The 23098-nt window shown below is 43.2% G+C and overlaps 1 protein-coding gene across 6 annotated transcripts in view; it reads right to left on the bottom strand.

Annotated features, from left to right (window-relative positions):
- The window catches only part of ttc3 (tetratricopeptide repeat domain 3), a 71134-nt gene that overhangs the window by 4844 nt on the left and 43192 nt on the right, over positions 1 to 23098 (bottom strand). For 3 of the 6 annotated variants that reach the window (XM_084698247.1, XM_084698249.1, XM_084698248.1), the window contains exons 28-44: positions 17066 to 17341; positions 16928 to 16974; positions 16538 to 16594; positions 13260 to 13333; positions 13014 to 13169; positions 12157 to 12832; positions 11959 to 12027; positions 11672 to 11821; positions 11417 to 11556; positions 10502 to 10570; positions 9207 to 9303; positions 8865 to 8968; positions 8324 to 8408; positions 8155 to 8256; positions 957 to 1136; positions 441 to 760; positions 128 to 254 (exon numbers count right to left, since the gene is read on the bottom strand). In XM_084698247.1, coding sequence (XP_084554373.1) covers positions 128 to 254; positions 441 to 760; positions 957 to 1136; positions 8155 to 8256; positions 8324 to 8408; positions 8865 to 8968; positions 9207 to 9303; positions 10502 to 10570; positions 11417 to 11556; positions 11672 to 11821; positions 11959 to 12027; positions 12157 to 12832; positions 13014 to 13169; positions 13260 to 13333; positions 16538 to 16594; positions 16928 to 16974; positions 17066 to 17341 — 2729 coding nt within the window. Of the gene's footprint in view, positions 1 to 127; positions 255 to 440; positions 761 to 956; positions 1137 to 8154; positions 8257 to 8323; positions 8409 to 8864; positions 8969 to 9206; positions 9304 to 10501; positions 10571 to 11416; positions 11557 to 11671; positions 11822 to 11958; positions 12028 to 12156; positions 12833 to 13013; positions 13170 to 13259; positions 13334 to 16537; positions 16595 to 16927; positions 16975 to 17065; positions 17342 to 23098 lie in introns of those variants that run through there. The other 3 variants (XM_084698250.1, XM_084698251.1, XM_084698252.1) reach the window with 3 other exon arrangements.

Raw genomic sequence — 23098 nt, forward strand, 5'->3', positions numbered from 1 at the left:
CTGTAACTCCAGTTGGAATATTCACTCCACAACCGCGGCGTGCAACCGAAGCGTCACCTAGTGACTGTTACCAAAAAAGCATCAGAGTTTCGCCTTGTGCTTCTATACTCTTTGCCACAGGTCTTACCCGGCTGCTCTCCTGCTTGTCCAGGATGAGCTGAGCCACTCGGTTGATGACTTCCTGGTAGGATAGGAAGTTGAGGTCCCCTCCATTGGCTGTGCGCGTGTCCTGGACATACTTCATCAGAACCGGTCTGGAGCCAAGTCACACAATATTACTGACACGTGCACAGCCACGCCATAAAAGGCTCTTGTTAGAGCCATAAACAATGGATCTGCTGCCATAACAGCTCTGTTTTAACATAATTTAATTGTTTCTTATAACTAGTTATTTCTTGCACATTTATAGCCCTAGTTCATTGTGTTTGTGAGTATATTACCTGCTGAAATGAGGGAACATGTTGCCAAGGCGCTCCAGGATCTTGTCAAACACAGTGGGCTGAGGGGCCGGGTGCCAGGGTCCCTGGTTGGGCAGGCTGGCCTGGGCGTGGGGCTGGGCGTGGTGCTGGGCATGCCCGCTCTGGCTGCTGCTGCTGGCTCCAGCTCCATCTGGCTGCTCCCCAGGAGCCTGGGACTGGACAGCAGGCAGTCTGGTGGGGCCCTGATGGGGGTACATGGGGACCCTGACGGGTACGGGCCCACCGTAAAAAATCTGTGGGATCAGCTGATAGGGAGGTAGCTGCTGGGTGGGATGCAGCAACTGTTGATAGAGCGACAAGGGAGAGGAAATGTGTGATTGAACGTCTGGTAAACCATGTTGATTTGACTAACAGTTAGCAAGTGGATGGAATTAGGTCGGGGGGTCTTGATCTTAAATATCAGTCACAAAAGAAATGTTGATCACGTCACACACCCTTCCCTGACATGACCCAGCCCTGGGCCCCTGCCTGCTCTACCTGCACTGGTCTCCAGAGGCCTACTCTGACTGGACACCCTGCCTGACTGTGTGCTCCTGGCCTGGGCAGGAAGCCTAGCCCCGGGGGAGGCCTGATGGCCATGAATGGCAGGATGAAGGGGAGGGTGGGGTAGCGCAGGAGCACAGGGAGGGGTAGCTTTAGGAAGAGGTCATTGCGTATCTGAATAAAGGGAAAGCAGAGGGGTTACAATACACAGGCTTGATTTTTTCCTGCTGACTTTTTGACATCAGGCATCAAAAGCTTCAAGCTGTACCGTTGTACAAGTGTATCGTTAGCAAAAGTATGATTCTGTCATTCTATAGGCTTTAGAGGTCTTGAGATAACCAGGTTCCTATGTCGTTATCGTTGCTGAATAAACTTCTTCAATTTCTCCATTTTAAGAATCCGTCTGAAGGGAAGCTGCTTCAGCTGGATGAGGAAAACTGAGCTATAGAACCATGTACCAACTGTACACTAAAACAAACCTTTGTCAACCCTTGTGCTGGTCATGTGACCCGAAGGTTCACAACGAACCACCAATGTGTTGCCACACCTTTACCCAATACAAAAACAAATAAACATAAGAATTTTTCTTTTAACCTTTGCGATGTGGGGGGTCTGAGACAGCCCGACGATTAAAAGAAAATACTTCACTTTTTTGGGGGTATGCGGTAAAGTTGTTGCAATATGACGGTGGGTCACAATTACTGATGGGTCAGAATGACCCAAAGATAACACAAGGGTTAAGAAATAGTACAAAGTAGACACCTGAGGGTTGGGGCGTAGACATATGCAACACTGATCAGATAAAGAATGTAATTGAATTTTAGGTTTAATGTCAAATTAATGTGGTTTGGTTTTTAGGTTTCTGTGTTCATTAGTAACACATGTTGAGTCGCTTACAGGAATGTAGAGGGGGGATCATTTTAATTGTGGTCTTAGGTTAAGTGTTAGACTGTTGGGGGATTGGTTATAGTAGAAAAGATGGCTGCTCAACTAGTAATGAGGTAGATTACCATTAGAAATAGATACTCCTGACAATTTTAGGTGTGGTCTTAGCTGAAAAGGAAGCCCTTGGAGGAAGGATGAGTGAGCTTGGAGACACCAGAGCCCTATACTACTTTATTTTTTATTTAACTTTTATTTAACCAGGAAGGTCCCATTGAGATTAAAAATCTATTTTTCAAGACAGGCCAAGACAGGCAGCAACATAAGAACACATAGCCGGATAAGTCTGGATAAGAGCGTCTGCTAAAACGATTAAATGTAGTTACAGACAGAAGAGACTGACAGAAGATCACACAGAGACAAGTTAAGTCAGGTACATAACCTGGTTAATTTAAAAACATTTACATTTTAGGGAACCGCCTCCATTTCTTTCATTTTAGATTTAAAAGCAGTAAGTGGTATCAGTTCTGGCATTTGGGACAGCGAACATAAAGAAGTCCTGAGAACGCAAGGAGTATTGCCCGGCACTTTTCTGCATAATGAAAACACACAGGTAGTTTGGGAGCAGACCATGGGTTGCCTTATAAATGAAGGTGTACCAATGTTAGAGCCTACGGGTGGCCAAAGCTACCAAAACTACAAAGCTGGATTTAGGGTTAAGTGAGGTAACTTCAGGTTTAATTCTGGATTTTCAGTGTCACAACGGTGGTTCACTTCTTACCAGGATAGATCACCATGGTAACTAATGCTGCACGCATACCTTATTTTTCGGAAAATAATCCGCACCCCACCAGAATGGGAGCTTTGCGTTTATAAATTGGGAGTACAGGCCGCGCCGGAATATAGGCTGCACTTTAAATGGGGCCAACAATACCATAGCGCTGACTAGCATTAAGCGGAACAATGCTCATAACTGTTTGTTTGCTCAAATACACTTTCCCATTGGACAGCTTGGATAGCCATCTAAATAGACAACATTCCCAAACAGAGTGAATACTCAAATTATCTTAACTAAAGACGGTAGCATTACACATCAAAACAAAACGAACACAACAATAGAACTCCAAACAATGATTATCTAACTAAGCTAATGCCCTTAACCTAAGAGTATAGAAGCAATGTAATACAAGTTCTTGGCCTTAACTTAGTAGCTTTTCAGCTTGCCGCAGGGCATTCTGGGTACCAAGAGCATTGTCGCTACAATACCAAAGAATTTATATTGACAAGAAGTGAAAGCCAATAGACCAATTATCACCCTACGTCACACAACGTCAAGCAGGCTCAACTGCGCATGTCGGTGGCAAAAGATGAACTTCTCCCGGGTATATACACTTGGAGTGTCAATCAGGTAATTAAACTGGATTGCAGGGCTTGACATTAACTTTTTGAGGCACTTGTCATTTGGACAAGCACATTTATGTTTCACTTGTCCGTGCACAGAAGTCACTTGTCCCCCCAGACCTTTAAATAGCCTGACGAGTGAAACGGGCAAAACTAGCCTGGCTAACGGAGGTCGCTATCTCAGGCAAATGTTGAATGAAACAGGTTTGGTTAAAGACATGAGAAATGCTGGATATCTTCAGTAGGCTCGTATCTACATAAGGCAGTCCTCCCTGACGTTTCTGGTGTAGAATGGAATGAAATACAACATTGTGCACACTACCGGTGAGTGACCCGAGTCTGACTGAGGCTAACGTCAAAACAGTGTAACGGGGGCGCAGTCTCAGTCAGATTGCCAGTTTTAAACAAACCAAAAAAAAATAATCGGGACCAGCTGGCTTAAAGCAGAATTCCCACATCTCTTGAAAGCTGCCCTGCTCGACTTTTGGTGTAGAATTGACAGTAAAACTGTAAAACTATTAACTTTGAGACATGACGTGAAGACATGGCTGCCGCCTAAGACAATGCGGTCCACCGGGCGACATTCTCATTCAAATTTCAAGACTTGTGACCCAAATAAAAATTCTGATGTGACAGATCAATGGGGAATCGCTTTCTCTCTTTAAGGCTGTCCTCCTCGACCAAATCAAACTATTTGTATAATCTGTGCAATTCTCTAGCCGTTATAAACGCTATCATTTCTCGGTTTTCTGCCCACTAGCTTGCTGTCGGAAGTCCACTAGCTTGCTGTCGCTTTTGGCAATATCAGCTGCTTTGTTTAAAAGAAAAACTGAATGATGACAATGCAGAATAATGTAATCACTAGACTAGTGATCATCGAATCCCTTTTAACTGTTTATTTCACAGACAAGTATTCCACTTCTTTTCCACAAAAAAAGTTGGGTTTTGAATTCTTTAAAACACATTTTCTATTGCGCTGATTTGGCTTTGAGATTCGCTGATTTTGGATGTCCCAAGATATGATGGATTCTGATCTGTATCAAGAGTCTAGCCATGTACAGGGCTCAACATTAAGGCTTGTACGGGACAAGTGGATATTTTATTTTTCATGCAGAATTCTGTCAAATAAATAAAGTAGACGTAATGAGTGGCACATAAGGTGAAGTAAAATTTTATTTTGTTTGAGTTTAAACTTGTCCAGTGGGGCAAGTGATGAAGAAAATTACGTCACCCTGCTGAAAATGATGGAGATGGGTTACATTTATGGAACTATCCGATTGAAAAGTGAATGTCTCAGTTATTCCTTATATTATGCTCTAAGTTGTATTATGGGAAATTTGATGCTAAGCTGTGACTGAGTAAAACCAAATAGAAGTGTGAAACGTTGGTTTTAGCAAAGGAGGGTAGGGAAGTACCACTCCATGGAATGCAGAGGCCTAGCCGTAAATTAGAACGTACACATATGGCCAAGCTGCAGGAAAACTACCAACCAAGTCTGAAGCTGTCACCCAGGTCAGGCCTAGGTCTGTGTCTAGGGGTTTCCTATGTTTATAAAGCACGAGCATCCCATACCAACTAGAAAACAGCCTAAGATGTGTGTGCACCCAACACGAGCCTGGACATGGTCAGATTTATGTAAGGACAGAGATGCCAACGTGACCCAGCTTCTGTAATCAGAAACCCTAGTATAGGGGCCAATTGGGTGACAAAGCGTAGAAATGGTCATCAACAGAAAGGTACCAATAATGTGAGGATGCATAATGTATCTGTGACCAACAGTATTGTACCAATAGCAAAAAATGACACAAATAATAGGCAGATACAGTATATAAGAGGATGTTTGGAGAGAACTTGCCAGTCTGCTCTTGGGAGCTTACTCACTAGGATACCTTTTTTACCCTGTGTTGGAATAAACTTTTGCATCAATACTCTGAGTTTCAGTGCATCTGTTTGGACTTAGCCTGATTTTTGACTGGTTTGGACTTAGAATAATTTTCATCGTTTGGACTTAGTTTATTTTCCACTTGTCAACACTTAGAATAATTTTCAACCTTTGGACTTAGTTTATTTTTGACTTGTACGGACTTAGGATTTTCTTCACTTCGACACTCTGATTTATTTTCACTATACACGGGAACTTGCAAAAATCATTTACGACACAAGTACATTTCTCTTCCAGACTCGCCCTCCCAAAAAATCCACTTGTCCCTGACAAACGGACAAGCCTTACTGTAATGTCGAGCCCTGAATTTTTTCTTGTATTGTATAAACATGACAAACATTTTATTTATAGTTAATGTTTGTTAGCAATTACATCCAATGAATTTCTATATTATCAACGTTCAATGACTAGCGAGTTCAATTATCTCCAGCTTATAGGAATTTGTATAAGATCCTCTAGAAGACGATGGCGCAGCTACAGATTCATCGCGAGACATTTTTTATATTTAAACTTTACTTTTAACACGAGGGAATGTGAATATAAAGTGACTGCTAGGTTCAGTCTGCAGTATTTATACAGAGAAATGTAAATTTAACATTATCGAAGAGTTGAGGTTAAGTGTGGCCCACAAACTTCTTTTGATCTCTATAGCCAAAACTAGCTTATTTCATGTCAGCCTGGAAATGGCAGAGCGAGTGAAACAACGTCTGTATTAATTGGTTCCACCTTTATTTACACGGGCGGTGTAATTCTCCCTTTCAGGCACATGGCTTAAATTCGAATGCGGTTTTGTGAAATTGATTGAATAGGGTTATAAAAGTGTTATAACCCCCTAGAGTGTTTCTGTTTTGTTCTAAACACGGGCTATAAGCCGCTTCAAAATATAAGCCGCACAACCACAAGAAAAGTGGAAAATCGGGGTACAAGCCGCGGCTTTATTTCCCAAAAATATGGTAACCTGTTTAAGAAAACAGAAGAACACGCACAAAAGCACCTCCTATGGACCAACCGAAATCATCTTGGAAAATGGCATCACCATTTGCCAAATATTCCGTGGATCTAATTGGATGGAAAACATTATTGAATTTAGAGTCAGATCTATTACTGCCTTAATGAGTGATAATGAGAAGGCCATTAACTTTTGTATAGTCTGCAATTTTCTCCCAACATTCCTTTCTTTTATTGGAACACAACAGTGTGGCATTTCACTAAAATTATTCTCTTAAACTCGTTTTTGTTTTAGATGAATGTTTGCTCTTTTTTTCTTTTCGGTCATATTTTGCAAACACGCCCCTTTTTATGTGAACGTGCTCATTGCTCAAAAGTGGGGAATCCTGGGAGGAGAGTTGATAACCACCGTGGTGATACTGAACCTGTTGTTACAACTGTGATGATCCTATTTTAGGAATGAGCTGAGGATGGGGAAACAGGAAGCTGCATGACCGTTCTCCAGGAAGGGATCCATTATGGAACTGATTAGTTATTTAGTGATTGACTGATTAGAAAGAACAGATGCTATTAGACTATAAGACACTACATTTAATGATCTTGGTCACTTCTTGAGCAACCCTCCATTTGGTGTCCTCTGACGGACTCAGAGGACTCTTAAAGTATTTTCGGTAATGAATAAAGTTCTTAGGTTCTTAGTTGTATCACAATTAGAATTGCAGGAGCTTGACGAGATCCTTTGGAATGCCTATCCATTGTCACTGGACTTGCAGTATCAATGCACTCAACAAGTGATTGTTTGTTGTTGGTTTTTATACTTTGAATGAAAGGGAATTGTCTTGATGCTGGTGAAACAGGTCATTGGTCAGTTCCTTGACTTGAGTGTTTTCCCAGGTGGTTCCTAGATAAGTGTGAAATGGAATGTAACTTTAGGATTGTGGCCTTAAAATGTTCATACCTTGCATATACTTCATAATGTATCTACACAACACTGCAAAATGGTTTTGTTAGTACATTACAATAAGTGGGCCACTTGGCTGGTCCTTCTCCCCCCCATGGGGATGAGACACCAGGTCTGGTATCAACCCTTTGAAGCTCATCCAGAAAGATAGTGGCATTGTGTGAGACATCATCATTTAATGTTGGGGTTCTTGTGCTAATGTGGTCTGCAGTACTGTGTCTCACTAAGGTGATCAGGTTATCTTCACGTTGAAGGTTTGCCTCTGTGTTACAGTAGACAGTTAGGCTGCCAGCATTTGACATCGAACACAATGAGCGGGTTAAAACATCACTCGCTACAATGTGAACCCACATAATTCTAGGAAGAAATATTTACTTCAGTTAGATCATATCCACCCTACATTCGCTGTTCTCTTCTCTCTCTCTCCTCTTCTTCTGACAAGTCCTGACTAAATATACAGGTATGGTGACATATGATTAGGTTGTAGGTCTTACATTTACAATTCACTTTTTTCTGGGTTGGATGTCAGGGAGGATCATGTTAAAATAAATTCAGCTGAAGACCAACACGGAGGAAAGCAAAAGTGCAAAGTTGTCGTCCACTCACAACACTGATTTAAAACAAATGTATCTTTCTAAAACATGGATTTTTTTATAACCACTAGACCTAATTATAAAACCACTGATACAGTGCACTATAGGCCACTGTCTTTAGAGCCACCTCACAAACAAAGATTCTGTACGACAATCAGGGCTCCAGACTGCATTTGCAACAATATTTTGTAAGTGCGCAAGCAAAGAATTCCTATGGTCGCATTCATGCCAGTCCATGATCAAGGCATCAGATTTATGTTGCTTGAAAGTGTTGTGAGGAAAAGCTAAACGCGTTTAAAGTGTTGAGTGCTACCAGTGGAAACGTTCGTCTGGAGCACTGAACAACACGCAACGTTTCACCAGAAGTTTAGGAGCATGTATGTAGCGAGTTGATGGAACTTCTAACTTTAACTGAAGGTATCCTTCTGATAGTCAGTCAGTGCAGGCATAGTGTAGATAACCTACCGGTATGGGTGGAGGCTGGGGGGTGTATGGGATCGTGATGGGGGGCAGGGTGTTCAGCCTGGCCCCCTTCTTCACCTGCTCCAACTGCTCCTGATACTGAGCCTGTGGGGCACAACCATGAGGCTGGAGACTCACACACCTTCACCTGTGTGTGTGTGTGTGTGCTCACCTCCGTTGTTGAGATCTTCTCCTCAGACTCACGCAAACAGGTGCTCCAGGCCTCAATGGCAGGCTGAAGCAGATGGGGAGGGTACCTGTGTGCGCGCGTGTGTGTGTGTGACCAATGACAGAGGTTTCAGCATGTTCCCCAATAATTAAACACTATCAAAGACATCACGTTGCACTGCATGTTCCAGGTACAATACCTTGCCTTTCAAAATGGTACGATACCCCCATTTTATTAGTACCGGTACTTTAAGAATAACTGTGATAACATCCTAACTGATGTTGACACTATTGAAACAAAAAATAATTCTACATTTTGTGTTGTGTCCTTTTTTATTCAGTTACTTTTCCTGATGTTTGAGGTTTTTGCTGTGGTATAGTTTCAGCAGGGGTATTGAGACAGCAGGCAGTGCAGGCACTGTATCAAAGTCATAATATTGGCATTGTGACAACACTAACTAGGAAATGTGACTAAGAGTTACTGAACAGATTAGTGTGCAATAATAGCCACAGCTAAACTGTGCTCATCATAACTGCCAACTCACCTGGGAGCAACTTCCTGGAGTTTGGCCAGGATGGCCCTGGCATCAGTTACTGATCGAAACAGGCAGCGCAGCCCTCTGCCCTTCTGGCTTTCCAGGATGAAAACCTACAAGGGGAAGAAAGGGGGCCAGGAGATTCAGTGCGTGTGTGTGTATAAATGAGGGCCTTGCATTGCTGAAAGTAACCCAATGGTAAATCTAGATCTAGCTACCAAGCACAGACGAGCCCCAGGTAGTGATTGAACATGAGAAAGCACATTCCATTGACACAATAAACCCTGTTCAGGAATGCTCGTTTTCTCCATTGTACATATGTTCGCCTCCATCCCACACACACCCACAAACCTGTGACGTGTGAGATCTTAGGGCAGTGCTGGAACACAGGTCTCTGCATCTCTTGATCTCATCCTCCAGGCTCATCTTCTCACCTGCTGATTGGTTGCTGTGGGAAGTAAAGTGTCTGTTCATTAAAAACAGGACTAACTTCCTATTCAAAACAATGACATTCATAAGTAACAGGACACAGAAACTTCACAAGGCACTCGGGTTGGGCGATGGGTTAAAATTATTGGTAGGCATAGATTACTTTTTTAATGTAGATGAATCTCACTGTAATCTTGGCATTAATCTAGATTAAAATGGCTCATTTGAATTCCGCTGAAGGGATTCAGAATATGTGTGCTACCCAAATAATGACTAAAAGTAAGTCTGTGGGAACGGGTTTCTCAAGCCAGGTGAGCGAGGAGATTAGTTAGCTTGGCTGATACAACTGTGCTGACGGACTTGCCTCGGTTGCATTCAAACATATAGGTTTGACAACGACTCTTCCCCTGCGCGACATCAGTGCTTGGCTCAGCATCTTCCACATTAGCTAAGGGATGCTTTGCGTTTAGGTTGGATTTGAGACTGGAAGAACTCGTACAGTAAGCTAATTCTGCATTGCACAAGGTGCAAACAACCTTAGTCTTGTCAAGGTTTCCATTGGGAAGCTTCTTAAAAATACATTTTCCCTGAAGCAAACCCGGCAGCTTCATACCTACATCCATGTTAGCACGTCACGTTTGATGTGGTAATTTTATACACAAGGCATACACACAGGTTCAAAGACTCGTTCTCGCCCCCTACAGTACAATTCGGCTAAGTATACGTCCATGCTAAAATGTCAAGGTGAAAGTCATCACAGCTTGCGTAGTATAGACCCAGCTCCCAACCCAACTTTGAGAATAGATTAATGGCGATATCTTTTTTTAATCGCCCAATAAGAGTTTCACATTAACGCAGCATGTTAACGCCGATAACGGCCCACCACTAGTTAAAATATTCATATTTTTATTAACTGGACCACCGAACGACCAAGAGGGCGAGTTAGTTGCACCTAAATTAAAAAGCCGTTGAGTATTGTGTATAGGGCAAGTAAATCTTCAATCAATCTTCAATGCTTTTGAAATGAACATATACTTAAAAAAGGACATATTTACATTTAAATAACCAAAACAAAGAACTTTAAATTGGCAAAATACAGGCAAAAAAACAAAACATGGATTGAGCCCACCGCCGATATTCGGCATATCATCCATCTCTCGAAGACATCACACGTTCGAATAGCGAGATGCATGTACCCAAGACTTATTATCACTTGCCTCAACTCCAAGAAACTGTCCAGTTGTGTCTCATACTCCTTCTTCTTCTCTTTGATGGCTTTGGTTAAACTGTGGGAGACAAAAAGGTCAACACTCATAACCCCAGACACTTGTTCCATTTGAAATTGGTGAAAAGGATCAGGGCACATGAGGAAGTTCCTGGAAAGTTAATGCGAATTTACTTGCATATTCAATTTTTTGAAGAAGTCACTCAATATAATAACCAACATGTTTTGGATCACTAAATACTAAGGTTGGGTATCGAGAACCAGTTCAACATTTCTAAGAATCGTGGATTCGATAAGACACGTGCATCTCGATCCCTCACTTTGGTTCTTAACTTTATTACAAAGGGTATTATGATCCTTTGGTGGTATCTTTCCGTAGATGAAATAGCTAATTTGCGAGAGGTTTCTTCTGCACTGTCGCTTGTACTCTCCCGGTTAAGCCTTTCACATGGCTACAGGCTGATTGGTTGGTTAACATAACCATGGAAAGCCTATTCAAAATACAGTCATCCATGAACTACCACTGGAAACATTGATATGATCCTGAACTCAGCCCTTTCAGATGGCAATATTATCAGTTTTGGTCAGCTCTGACAGGTGGCCTATTTGTTCATTCTCAGCATAAGGAAAATAGGAGAATGTTGAAATCAATTTCCAAAATCTTCCTGGACATTTGACTTTTTCCTCAAATCTTTCCATGTTGTCCATGACTGGAAAATTGGTGAACCGTGTTCCAGGATACCTGGGAACCCATGGTTAATGCTGGACTACTGCCATACCACTGGTGGACATGCACATGTCTTCCACAGTGACTACTCAGGTTTACCAGATGGGACAGACTAAAGCAGAAGTGATTCCACTGCCGTCTAGTCCCATTTCCTGGGACATTCCAAGACGTACAAGCTACCTCTCCTGGGACTCCAGCAGCTCCTTCATTTCACCCTTCATGACCTTCAGGGTCTCCTGGTTGTCCCTCTTCTCCTGTTGATCTTTCTTCACCTCCTCCTCCAGCTGTTTCTGGAACAGGGCTAGCTCTCTGTTAGAGATCTGGCAGAGAGAAACACACAGAAGTTCAGCTCATTAACCTACACGTTGGACTGGCTTTAGTGGTATTTGAAGGTTCTCTGTGGTTACTGATGCAAAATGGAAAAGCAATCCTCACCTTTATGTTTTGGTTGATGTTGTTGTATTCTTCTTTGAGGCCAGAGATTTCCTCTTGGCGTCTTAGCTTCACAAAGCTGTAGTTTTCTGTCATCTGGTGGATTTGTTTCTTGAACTCAGTGTTATCCTTCTCCTTCCTGCTCATCTCCCCCTGAGGAAAAAGATCAGTAAACAATTGTAAGAAGATCTTTTTGGGTTGTATTTCAGTTACATTTAAGAACTTTGTGTGAGGAAGTTAACTTGAGTTATAGACATCTGGGGTTTATAGAGAACTTGACTATAACTGACATTATTTATTTCAAAAGGCTCATATGGCTCTGTATTAACTGCCACATCATTGTTGGAGTCACAGGTTGCCTAGAGAGGAAAAAAGAGATACATTAACAGTGAGATACGCAACAGCCTACAAAATGCGGTGCATTTCAGCTCCGTCTTGATTTCTTGATATTTACCAGAGGTTCTCTGGCTACAGGATACATTATATACCTGTACAGCTGAAGTTTTAACAGACAACGATGTACTTCCAGAAGAGATTAGGGTTTCCCACACACTGTTTTCATCCGCTTCGCTAACAAACTGGTCCAAATTCCCACAGTCACTGACACTGTACTGTTCATGACCTGCTGTACAGGCATTAGTCCCAACATAAAGCATAGCTTCATCTACTCCTTGGGTACTGAACACACCTGCTAAACTGCTGACATATGGGTTAGGCTGAGGTGGACAAGGGTAAAACATATGAGGATTATAAGGAGGCCGGTGATAGCCTGTCAAAACTGGCTCATGCCTCACTGGGGCCGTCATCCCTTTGCCAAAGCTGACAGTCTCGCTAAAATCATCCATTCCCATATCCCCACTACAGGGGTGAAATTCCCCAGCTGAAGGGTTTAAGTCCAGCCTGTACGAGGGGTCTCCTATGTAGTCCAGGTGGTTGAGTTGTTGATGTGCAGTGGCGGTGTACTGCAGGGTTACGGCATGCTTCATCAGACAGATGAGGTCGCCGTTCATGACGAAGCGCAGTGAGCTGAGGAGGAAGGGCTGGAGGCCCCCGGCCTCCTGGATCTTCTGCTGGGCCTCGGGGGGGAAGCTGTCCAGCAGGCCCACCAGCTGGGGGTCCTGGGCCCCCAGAGGGCCATGCTGCACCAGGATCTGGGAAAAGTAGCTGATGGGAGGGAGGGCGAGAAGGGGGATAAAGGGAGGAGGAAGAAACGGATGGGGGACAGAGGGGGGAGACAGAAAAAGAGAAAGGAAGCGAGTGTCCGAATAAAAAAGGATTTTGAGTCTTTGAATACTAATTTTTCATCAGTGTATACATGTTTCAATGGAGAGCCAGCTGAACATACTCGTATAAACTCTCTTTAGTTGGGTCAGGGTTGTTGTCCAGTATCTGTTTATAAAGGGTACTGTGATTACTGCTGTTATACTGGTCCTCAAACTCCGCCACTCGATCTCGAAGGCGATTGGGTACACTAAATGGATCACTAGGGTCAAGTATCATTCTGTAGAGAAAGGTGGACAGGTGAGAATAATTCCAACAGAGCCCCCAATTGGAATTCAGAATTTGTATGTTCTTTGGACCGGGCACTCACAAAGAATTCTCATCGTCAAAGAAATCCTCCTCATCCTCTTCTCTAGTACTTCTGACTCCCATGTAAATGATGTTCTGATGAGGAAGGAGAGTGACTTAGTATGATATTCACAATGTAGAGGGCACACACAAACACACCAAAAGGCAGACTGTTACGTGCACGCCTAGTGGCAGGGTGAGAGGGAGGTTTATGGTCCTTTCTGAAAGTAACTTTTTAAATATAACACTTTAGTGGCGCAGCGGCCTTGCACATGGTGGTGATGGAAAGGGGAGTGGAACGGTGTCCTGATTGGGGCCCGGGTAATTGAGGGGAGGAGTTTATTGTTTTTAAACTCCCGGATGGCGGAAAGGGGGGAACCTCCAGAGTGATGTTGTGAGAGAACGTCACGATCAATGCGACCGGTTGTCTCCCTCGGTTTCCTGTTCCCCACTCCTGATGATCCATCGTGCTGTGGTACAAAGCCGTGCTCAATGTACAGAACATCTCTAAACTAAATACTAGCAACCGCGAACGAGCTGTTCGTCGAGACGAAACGGTGGCTTGGGCTGTCCTGGAGACCGGGGTGGGAGTCTACTTGAATGGGGTGAGTGTTCCCGTCTTCTCTTTCCACTTTCCACCTGTCGGGGCCTGCCGCTGTTTAGTGTAGCATCTGGTCTAGCCTTAATATTTCCCCCTAGACAACGACGACCTAAACAATTGGGGAGCTCGTCCGGGATCGGAATATGAAGCTGTTGGTATAATTATATTAGCTAGTAGGGATCCGTTTTCTGACTTTAGACCAGACTAGTATCGCGGTGTGGAGCTCCGTTTGTTTTGTCGGGCTTGTTGCGGGACTAGGCCGTGAGGTTAGGTAGTCTTGTTAGCCAATTGTTAGTGATTGAGCTTGGTATTTGTGACGGCAGGTTGCGGACTGTGCATGTCGAGTTAGAGTGGTAGCTAATTAGGTGGTAGCTAAGCTAGCCAGCTTTGGGTTGACAGTCTGTGACTGTCGGTTTGGTTTTGTACTGCCTGGCTATTATTGTGCGTAAGTTTTGGGAGAAGCTTGTTTTGTGGTGCAGGTCTCTTTGCCAGTTGGAGATTTTCTCTCGGTTTTGTTGCCGTGATTACCGCTGTCATGTCAAATGATGGGCAGGGAGATGAGCTAGGGGGGAGGATGGAGTTGCCCTCCCGCCGAGAGTTCCAACAGTCTACAGAAGCTCACATGCTGCAGTTAGCGGCAGAACAAGAGGTAGAGGTGCCGGAAGGTACCCTGAAACCCGCTCTGGCTGAACTCCTTATTAGCATGCTGGAGTTGGAGTTGTTGTGGGCTGAGGAGGAGCAAGACAGGGACCGTCGGGTAAAAAGGGAGGAGCGGCAATCTAGGGTACTGGTGGCCCAGTTGGTGCTGGTGGCCGCCCTGACCCAAGGCCTTGTCGGGTTAGGCTATGGGGGACCCAGAGAGGTACCCTTGTCCCTCCTGTCCACCTACAAGCCGGTCACCTCTATGGGGACTGTGTCCGTGACTCCAGGGGGAGAGGAGAGGCCGATCACCATTCGGAAGGATACTGGTACGGCCCAATCTCCCTTGCTTGAAGGGGTGGTGGAGCTATCCAAGGCTGCCTCCACCCGGTTTGCCCTAATTAAAGGCCGAGGGGGGCAGTATGACGGTGTGCCACTGCACCGAGAGTCTTTAAGTTCTGGCATGGTGTCTGGGGAAGTGACTGTGGGGGTGGTGCCCACGCTGCCAGTTCCAGGCATTAGCCTTTTAATATGCCATGATCTGGTAGGTTCCCAGGTATGTGTGACACCCGTTATGGTTTCGCCCTCTGCTGGGGAGGAGGACCTGATTGGGTTGGCGGACACAGTGTTTGCTCAGGCTGCATGTTGTGAGCACCCGTGTTCCATTAAGGAAGACCCTGGTTCCCCTCTTGGGAACGGGATGATGAGTTAGAAGGTTGGGTGATCGCAGAGGGGGTTGGCCCTCTGCCCCGAACCAAGAAGGGGAATGAGTATTGGTTGACCATTAGGGGTGTGGCCACGCAGTTTCCAGAGGTGGTGCCTTTGCCCGATCTCTGGGCGCCGACGAGCAGTGAGACACTGCTGCAGTTTGGTTCACTGGTGGAGCTGCCTAAAGAGGTTCAGTCAGGTAGGGGGACCCATTTTAAATCTGGAGTTTTCCCGAAGGACCGGTGTGAGCTTGGGATCACTCTGGTACGGTCCTCTGCCTATCATCCCGAGTCACGGGGGGCTCTTGAGAGGGGCCATCTGACCCTGAGGGCAATGGTGCAAACCTTTGGGGTGGAGTGTCCCAAGGACTGGGATGTGGCAATGCCTGTCCTTTTGGGTGCTAGAAGTGATAATGTGAACGTGGGAGGTGCCTACCCTGCATTGTTCAAGGATCCTGTGGTGATGCCCATTGATGACAGTGGTTGAGGTGAAGATGGGACTCCCTTGGCCATGGTTTCTGAGATACCCCAGTTACCTGACGTGACTTTTACCCAGCTGTGACAAGTAGGTTTCTACTCTCAAGGTGTAGGGTGGTTAGAGAAAAGAGGTAGACCTGCTACTACTACTGATGATGATGATTATGGTGATAATGGAAATTATTTTATTGGACTCCTCTAGGGTAGGGGAGTGGATATGCGAAAAGTAAAAAAAATATTTGGTGTCTTGGTAGTATTTTTGTTGTCCCTTTCTCTTGAAGGGGGGAGGACTGTTACGTGCACGCCTAGTGGCAGGGTGAGAGGGAGGTTTATGGTCCTTTCTGAAAGTAACTTTTTAAATATAACACTTTAGTGGCGCGGCGGCCTTGCACATGGTGGTGATTGGAAAGGGGAGTGGAACGGTGTCCTGATTGGGGCCCGGGTAATTAAGGGGAGGAGTTTATTGTTTTTAAACTCCCGGATGGCGGAAAGAAGGGGGGAACCTCCAGAGTGATGTTGCGAGAGAACGTCACGATCAATGCGACCGGTTGTCTCCCTGGGTTTCCTGTTCCCCACTCCTGATGATCCATCGTGCTGTGGTACAAAGCCGTGCTCAATGTACAGAACATCTCTAAACTAAATACTAGCAACCGTGAATGAGCTGTTCGCCGAGACGAAACGGTGGCTTGGGCTGTTCTGGAGACCGGGGTGGGAGTCTACTTGAATGGGGTGAGTGTTCCCGTCTTCTCTTTCTACTTTCCACCTGTCGGGGCCTGCCGCTGTTTAGTGTAGCATCTGGTCTAGCCTTAATATTTCCCACTAGACAACGACAACCGTAACACAGACAAACAAACAAACAGACACACAAATGCTCACCTTAGGTTCTTTTTGTTTCCTTTTGCGGTTTCTGTTTTTATTCTTACTAGGAGAATTCTAAAAGGACATAGGAAGTAGGATAGTAGCATCTGGAAAAGTACATTTTAAAAACTATACTTTTAAAAGCTATTTAACCCTTGTGCTGCCTTCGGGTCACATGACCAAAAGGTTCATAACGAACCATCGTTGTGTTTACCCAATTTTACCCAATACAAAAGCATTTTTTTTTTTTACCTTCGCAATGTGGGGGGTCTGAGACAGCCCAACGGTTAAAAGAAAATGCTTCACTTTGTTTTAGTATGCGGTAAAGTTGTTGCGAACAACAGTGGGTCACAATGACTGATGGGTCAGAATGACCCGAGGAGAACTCAAGGGTTAAGTAATACTCACATTTAGATTTTCATTCTCTGTCTTTCTAATGACTACACAAAGGCCATCTGAAATATGAACAGGGAAGTACAAAATCATTTACTGGGAAAAAATACATAAACACAAATAAAATCCACAAATTGAGGATTAAAGTCTTACCCATCATTTCAAAATATTCATCCAATAATGAGTGGCAGGATGCATACTGCTCTCTGTGCTCCTCCAGAGTCCAGATAAACAGTCTCATCTCTTGATGCGGGGCCTGCTTCAGGTACTCTGTTACAGTCAAGCCCCCACGGCTGAAAAACTCGGGCCTACTGCCGAACTTCTCTATGAACATGTCCTGTAGCGGGGGGAACAGTAGCAGGGGGGACAGGTCCAGCTGCTCTAGGTGTTCAGCATGTCGCTCGATGAACATGCACGCTGCTTTCATGCCTGCCAAGGGGATGGGAGGGTTAGCCAGAAGGAAAGTTCATACTAGTGTGATATTGTGGAGACGTTTAAAATAGGGTTGCAACAAACTATTATTTTGATAGTTGACTAATCTAACGATTATTAGAATGACTAATCGTTGAGACATTGTCATTCACCATTTAATTAACTGTATCAAAAATTAACTGAGTGATGCAGCATTCTGCCAAATATCTCCTTTTGTATGGAACAAAATAAAGGTGAGTGATAAGACGTTTTATTTTTGGATAAACTATAAAGAATGTAATTGTTGGAATGCTGCTTCAGCATGCTTCATAATATTATTCTATTTCTTCCGTCGCACCTTTCAGCTCCTTCAGATTTTTGGCTATTAAAACTGTTCATAGTTGCACGCTATGACTTTGCAGCTTTCTACCTCTTATGCTTGAATTTATATAAATCAATATTCATAATATTTTTTACATGGTTTTCCAATTGAGTTCTTTCCAAATCCTTCAGCTTCAAACTTTCAAATCCTTCTTCTTCCTCAATCTTTCAGCTACAGCCACCCTTTAAAATGTTGATTGGTATTGTATGTTATATCGTTGGAAAGCCTGATTAGTCACCTTTACAACGAGGTACAAGTTGTAAGGATCGTCCATTCATGGAATGAGCAAAACGGCTAACCGTGTGGGTAGCGCCCCCCAAAAATGTGCCAAAATCCCCTGCAATATTCTTCTGTTGGTATTCACTCTCGTTTTGAGGTTCAAGTGGGGTCATGGGCGGCACTAGGAAGGGGCTAGCAGGTGCTTCAGCACCCCCAAGAAAGACCGAAGTACCCCGATAGCACCCCCTAAAATATTGCTCATTTAGTATAAGTATTCAGGCCCGGAGTGGCCATCGGGAGAATTCCCGGTGGGCCCTCTGCCCGCTCATAAATTGGGCCAGCATATCGCCTGCTTCCTCTTTGTTTTTTCACACACGGAATAAAATGATGTGTTAAGTTTGTTAAGTTAGCCTACTGTGTGACTGATGAGTAGCCTAAGCTAATAGGCTACACTAGGTTTAATTTAAATAAGCGCATGATCAGACTGTTCATTAAAAAGTGCCCTTTTTGCGCTTCATCTCTTTCTCAAACAAGTGCGTGTACCTAGGTTGTTTTCATGGAGGCCAGGGTTTTTGCTGCAATGCATGTCGGCGAAAATGTTCTGAATAGTATGTCTCAAGTAGGCTACAGCCGAACCCTCGTTTTGATCAATAGTAATCGAGTTGATAAACGTGTCTTCTTGTATGATCAATACACAACTGTGAGGTGCGCGAATGGACAGAGTGGTCACTAAACTGTCGTTCCGCTGCGAGGGCCAGCCCGACGTGCACGAATACACCTGTACAAATGCAAATGAAACTTCCACTCAAAATGCTGACAAAAGTTTGATTTACGATTTCCAACGCAGTCTCCGTTGGTATTCTTAACCTGGAATGATAATATATAGTGCAGTGTTTCCTCTATGGTTACATTTCTGCCATAGGCCGTCTATCGGCAGTGATTGTTAGAGTGCATGTCGGAGAATTTCACGGACTAGGGATGGGAATTCAATTAAATTGTCTTAATCGATTGTCGGGAGAATTTACACTTGATTTTCGATAAATCATTAAAATGTTTATATTAAAATTCACTATTTATAGGCTGTATTAAAATGCAGTGAAAATAGAAAAAACATGTTTCCGCATTGAGATCTGTAGCTATTAAAAGAAGAACAACTATTTCTGTAACTCCTAGAAGCGGAGCCGACAGCTAGAAGCCGGTGCTCAAACACAACTGACCCTTGTTTTTTTTCCGGCTAATTAACAAAGCTTCATTAAAACCTTCGCCCTCAACAATACTTAAGGGTAGCATATCCATCTCGATGGACTTACAGATCCGTTGGGTAACTTTCTCTGCTCGTTGTGCATCACAGCTCCTCCGTGCTAACACCAAGAGCAGGATGCACCGCCACTAACCAGGGTCGGATATATGTTCTTCAAGTGGTAGGCAACATCATTTGAGTCATGGAGGAGTTGTATTTATACTCAGCTTTGCAGTGTTGGCAGGGAACAAAGTAATTTTTAAGTCAAAATGGTCTCACGCTACACTTCACCGTGACCTGTTCATGTTTACTTTTGAAATACATGGAAACTCGCCGGCAACTGAGTAGGCCTGTGGCGTTTTTTTCCCAAACATTGGCTTCGTTTGGTAAAATGTTTAATTGCTGCCACATAGCAAAATCCATTGCATTCCTTCAAGACTCACACTACACAACAGAACACGCATTAGTTTTATCGATGAACAAATAATGTCATTGACTAAATTCTTAATGATCGATAATCATTCATTGATTAATTATGCCCATCTCTAACACGCTTACATTTACATTTAGTCATTTAGCAGACACTCTTATCCAGAGCGACTTACAGTAAGTACAGGGACATTCTCCCTGAGGCAAGTCGGGTGAAGTGTCTAGCCCAAGGACACAATGTCATTTGGCACGGCCGGAAATCAAACCAACAACCTTCTGATTAATAGCCCAACTTCCTAACCACTCAGCCATCTGACCCCGCTTCACACACCGCAGTTGAGATTGGTGTGTGCGTCCTTGCGTGTGTGTGTCCTTGAGAACTGTAAGTTGTATAACTTATGTTGTCAGTTCATTTAAGCCTGTTATTGTATAAGTCTATAGTTCTTGCAAATTGCAAAAAGTTAACTGGTGATTTTCGTTGTTTGTTTTCTTTCCCTGCTAGCTAAATTGCACATTTGTTGATTCGATAGCAATTGCTGCCCTTGCTCAGGTTTGTATTGTAGGTGCATTATTATGCTTATTATGTATTTTTAATTAATAAAAAGTGGGTTTACTGTTATTATTTGCTACAGAATGCTTAGCCTATTGAGATCAAATGAAGCAGGCAGTGTACATGCTTCAGAGTGGCCTACCTTAATCAATAGGCTAGGCTACTGACCATTTACAATAAGTTGTTACGTCAATTATAAATTGGCAGCATTTATGCCATTTAGAACATACTTTATGAGTGTAAGGTGTCTTTAACCTTTAGAGGAGTGAGTTCTAAATGTTACCGACGCTGCCACCAGAGTGAGTTATTTTTTCCAAAAGAAAGCTAGCTAGCTTTAGTTAGCTTCCGTTACCTAGCAACCTAGCATAATACTCGTAGCATTGCTACTACCTGCTAGAGTTACTTATTAGCCTCCTAATTGTACATTTTGAAGCCATACTATAGCGTTTGTCATATAGTTTTTGTCTATCGGAAAATAGTCGGTTGGAATGTTCAGAATCACATGTGTGACGGTACTCTGTGGGGCCCGCTTTCGAACAATCACATATACTTGACGCTACTAATTAACGGGTTAAGTAGCCTAACTATTGCTAGCAGAAATAGGACGAAAATATGTGCTTACATCAGGTTTTAGACTATTACATTAACCTGTTCCGAAATATAGGTTTAGTTTTGGCGGCAGGGGGGGGGGGAAATAAATACCTGGGAATTAATACATTGATTAGAAAAAATTAGGAAAAAAGAATATATATACACTTTTTTTTTTTTTTTGAGCACCGAAGACCCATTTTGACCCAGGAAAAACCCTGGAGACAACCCTAAACCATCATTTATTGTTGTGGAAGGAGTTAGCAAGATTAAGCTGATTCGAAAATAATAAAATGGATGGGAAAAAGATGCCAGGAGGAACTGAAAAGGCCATGTTAAAAAAAGAAAGATCTGTCACTTCATAAATCTAGGTTCCTGCAAGGGTGGGAAAAATATGTTTTCTCAGAAGCCCTGAATCTTTCAGATAAAAATGTGGGTTTTAATTTACGGAAAATGTAACAATACGAGTCCAATGTAATGTTTATATTACATAAAGTTCAAAAAACTATTTTGCACTCACATCAAAACCTTAACTGCGTCCTAGGTTCATATGTTCCATGGCCATTACACTCCCGGGCTGAAAATGTGTCCCACTCTGGCACTCTGGCACGATTAAATCGATTAAAATTATTATTAAAAGCGTTGACAACGAATTTCGTTTTCGATTCGTTGTGTCGCGCGATCTTACACCACTCAATAAGTCGCGGAGATGTTTGAGTATTTAAAAAGTTTAGTTGAGTGCGGAGCAAAGCGGAGGTAGAGGAAAGACCATCGTATAGACGTTGTTGAGTAACGTTGTTCTGAAACACATGGCGGAGAAATCAGTACGACCTAAGTCATCCAAGGTGTGGGAGCATTTCACACTAAATACGTCGAAAAGGTGTGTTAATTGACCAGGGTGAAGTTAGTTTCATATTCGACATTCATCTCACATTCGGAAGACGTTAATTTGCAACGTCGCGCTAGGGACCGGGTGAAAACTACCCATACCATTTTGAAAAATATAGACTTTTATAATATTTGTATGAATATAAAACCTCTGACAGACACCAGAGTATCTTAATGTCTGGTATACTTCCACAGCCTTTACTTTTTCAATTAAGTTTCAAATAAAATGATAGAAAATCACTGATCTTTGAAAATAGTTTAATCCTCGCAAATCTTAAAGGTCACATGACATGAAAACTTAAATTTAGGAGGTTATTTAACATTAATATGAGTTCCCCTAGCCTGCCTTTGGTGCCCCAGTGGCTATAATTTTTGATAGGTGTAAACTAAGCCCAGGGTGTTCTTCTCCGCCTTGGATAAAATGAAGGCTCAAACACTCTGCTCCTTTTGACGTCACAAGGAGCCTGTGCACATATTTTCGCTGGAAATGCGCCGACACAACCTGTTCAAAGTTTTGCATGTCTGCGCCAAACATTTCAGCCACCACTGTTTCCTTAACTTGAGCCAATACAAAGTTAGCCATGCTGACCGTCTGAAATTAAATTCTGGATCAGTAGCCAACTCCTTGGTCCAGATTCAAACCTCGGACAAGTAAGTCAACTAACGCTATATCATTTTGTTGCTTGCGATATGGTTACCTATCTTGCTACCCTTAGAATCTGGCTGTAACATTAGCTCTGCAGCCATCAGCTGAGGTACTTTCGCTAATGTAAAGGTAGATAGCATCAAGTATGTGTGTGAATACACATTCTGTAATGCAGTGTTGTACGCTTCGTTGTTATGTGGATAACGTTCTGCTGTTGGTGTTATGGCGCATGCGATATCCGCCTTTCCCCACATTGAAATGACTGAGTGTGCAGCTCTGCAAACCAGGGTTATTAAATGAGAATGGGCAAATTCGAGGCATCTTACAGCAACGGGTCTACGAGCCATTTTGATACAACCACTGTAAACATTAGCGCATGGTGCCACCTCTCTCCTCCTCATTAGCATTTAAAGCTACAGACACAGAAACAGCGCGTTCTGAGGAAAGCTCATTGTGGGACTACCCATGGTGGCTATAATTCTGCACCAAGGCTGAATTTTGGGAAAAAGACTTCAGATACAGTATTAGGGAACCACTAATTCCTATATAAAAGCCTCCAAAAACAGCATGTCATGTGACCTTTAACTTTTTTCAAATGTATCAAAAAATCATACATACCAGATTATTTTAATAAAGTCTGGCCTACTTCCACAACCTTTCCATTTTCAAAAATGTTTTAAACAAAACTCAAATAAATTGCTCATCTCTGAAAATAGCATTAAATCCACGCTAATATTAATAACTTTTTCAAAATTGTGTGCCTGTTTGTGCACATTCTGAAGATGTTTTGCACTGTGAATTTGCACTGTCAGTTCTGTTTTTGAATAAAAGGG

Source organism: Hypomesus nipponensis, chromosome 5 (assembly GCF_054491055.1).
Source record: "Hypomesus nipponensis isolate SF chromosome 5, ASM5449105v1, whole genome shotgun sequence".
NCBI classification, from domain to species: Eukaryota; Metazoa; Chordata; class Actinopteri; order Osmeriformes; family Osmeridae; genus Hypomesus; species Hypomesus nipponensis.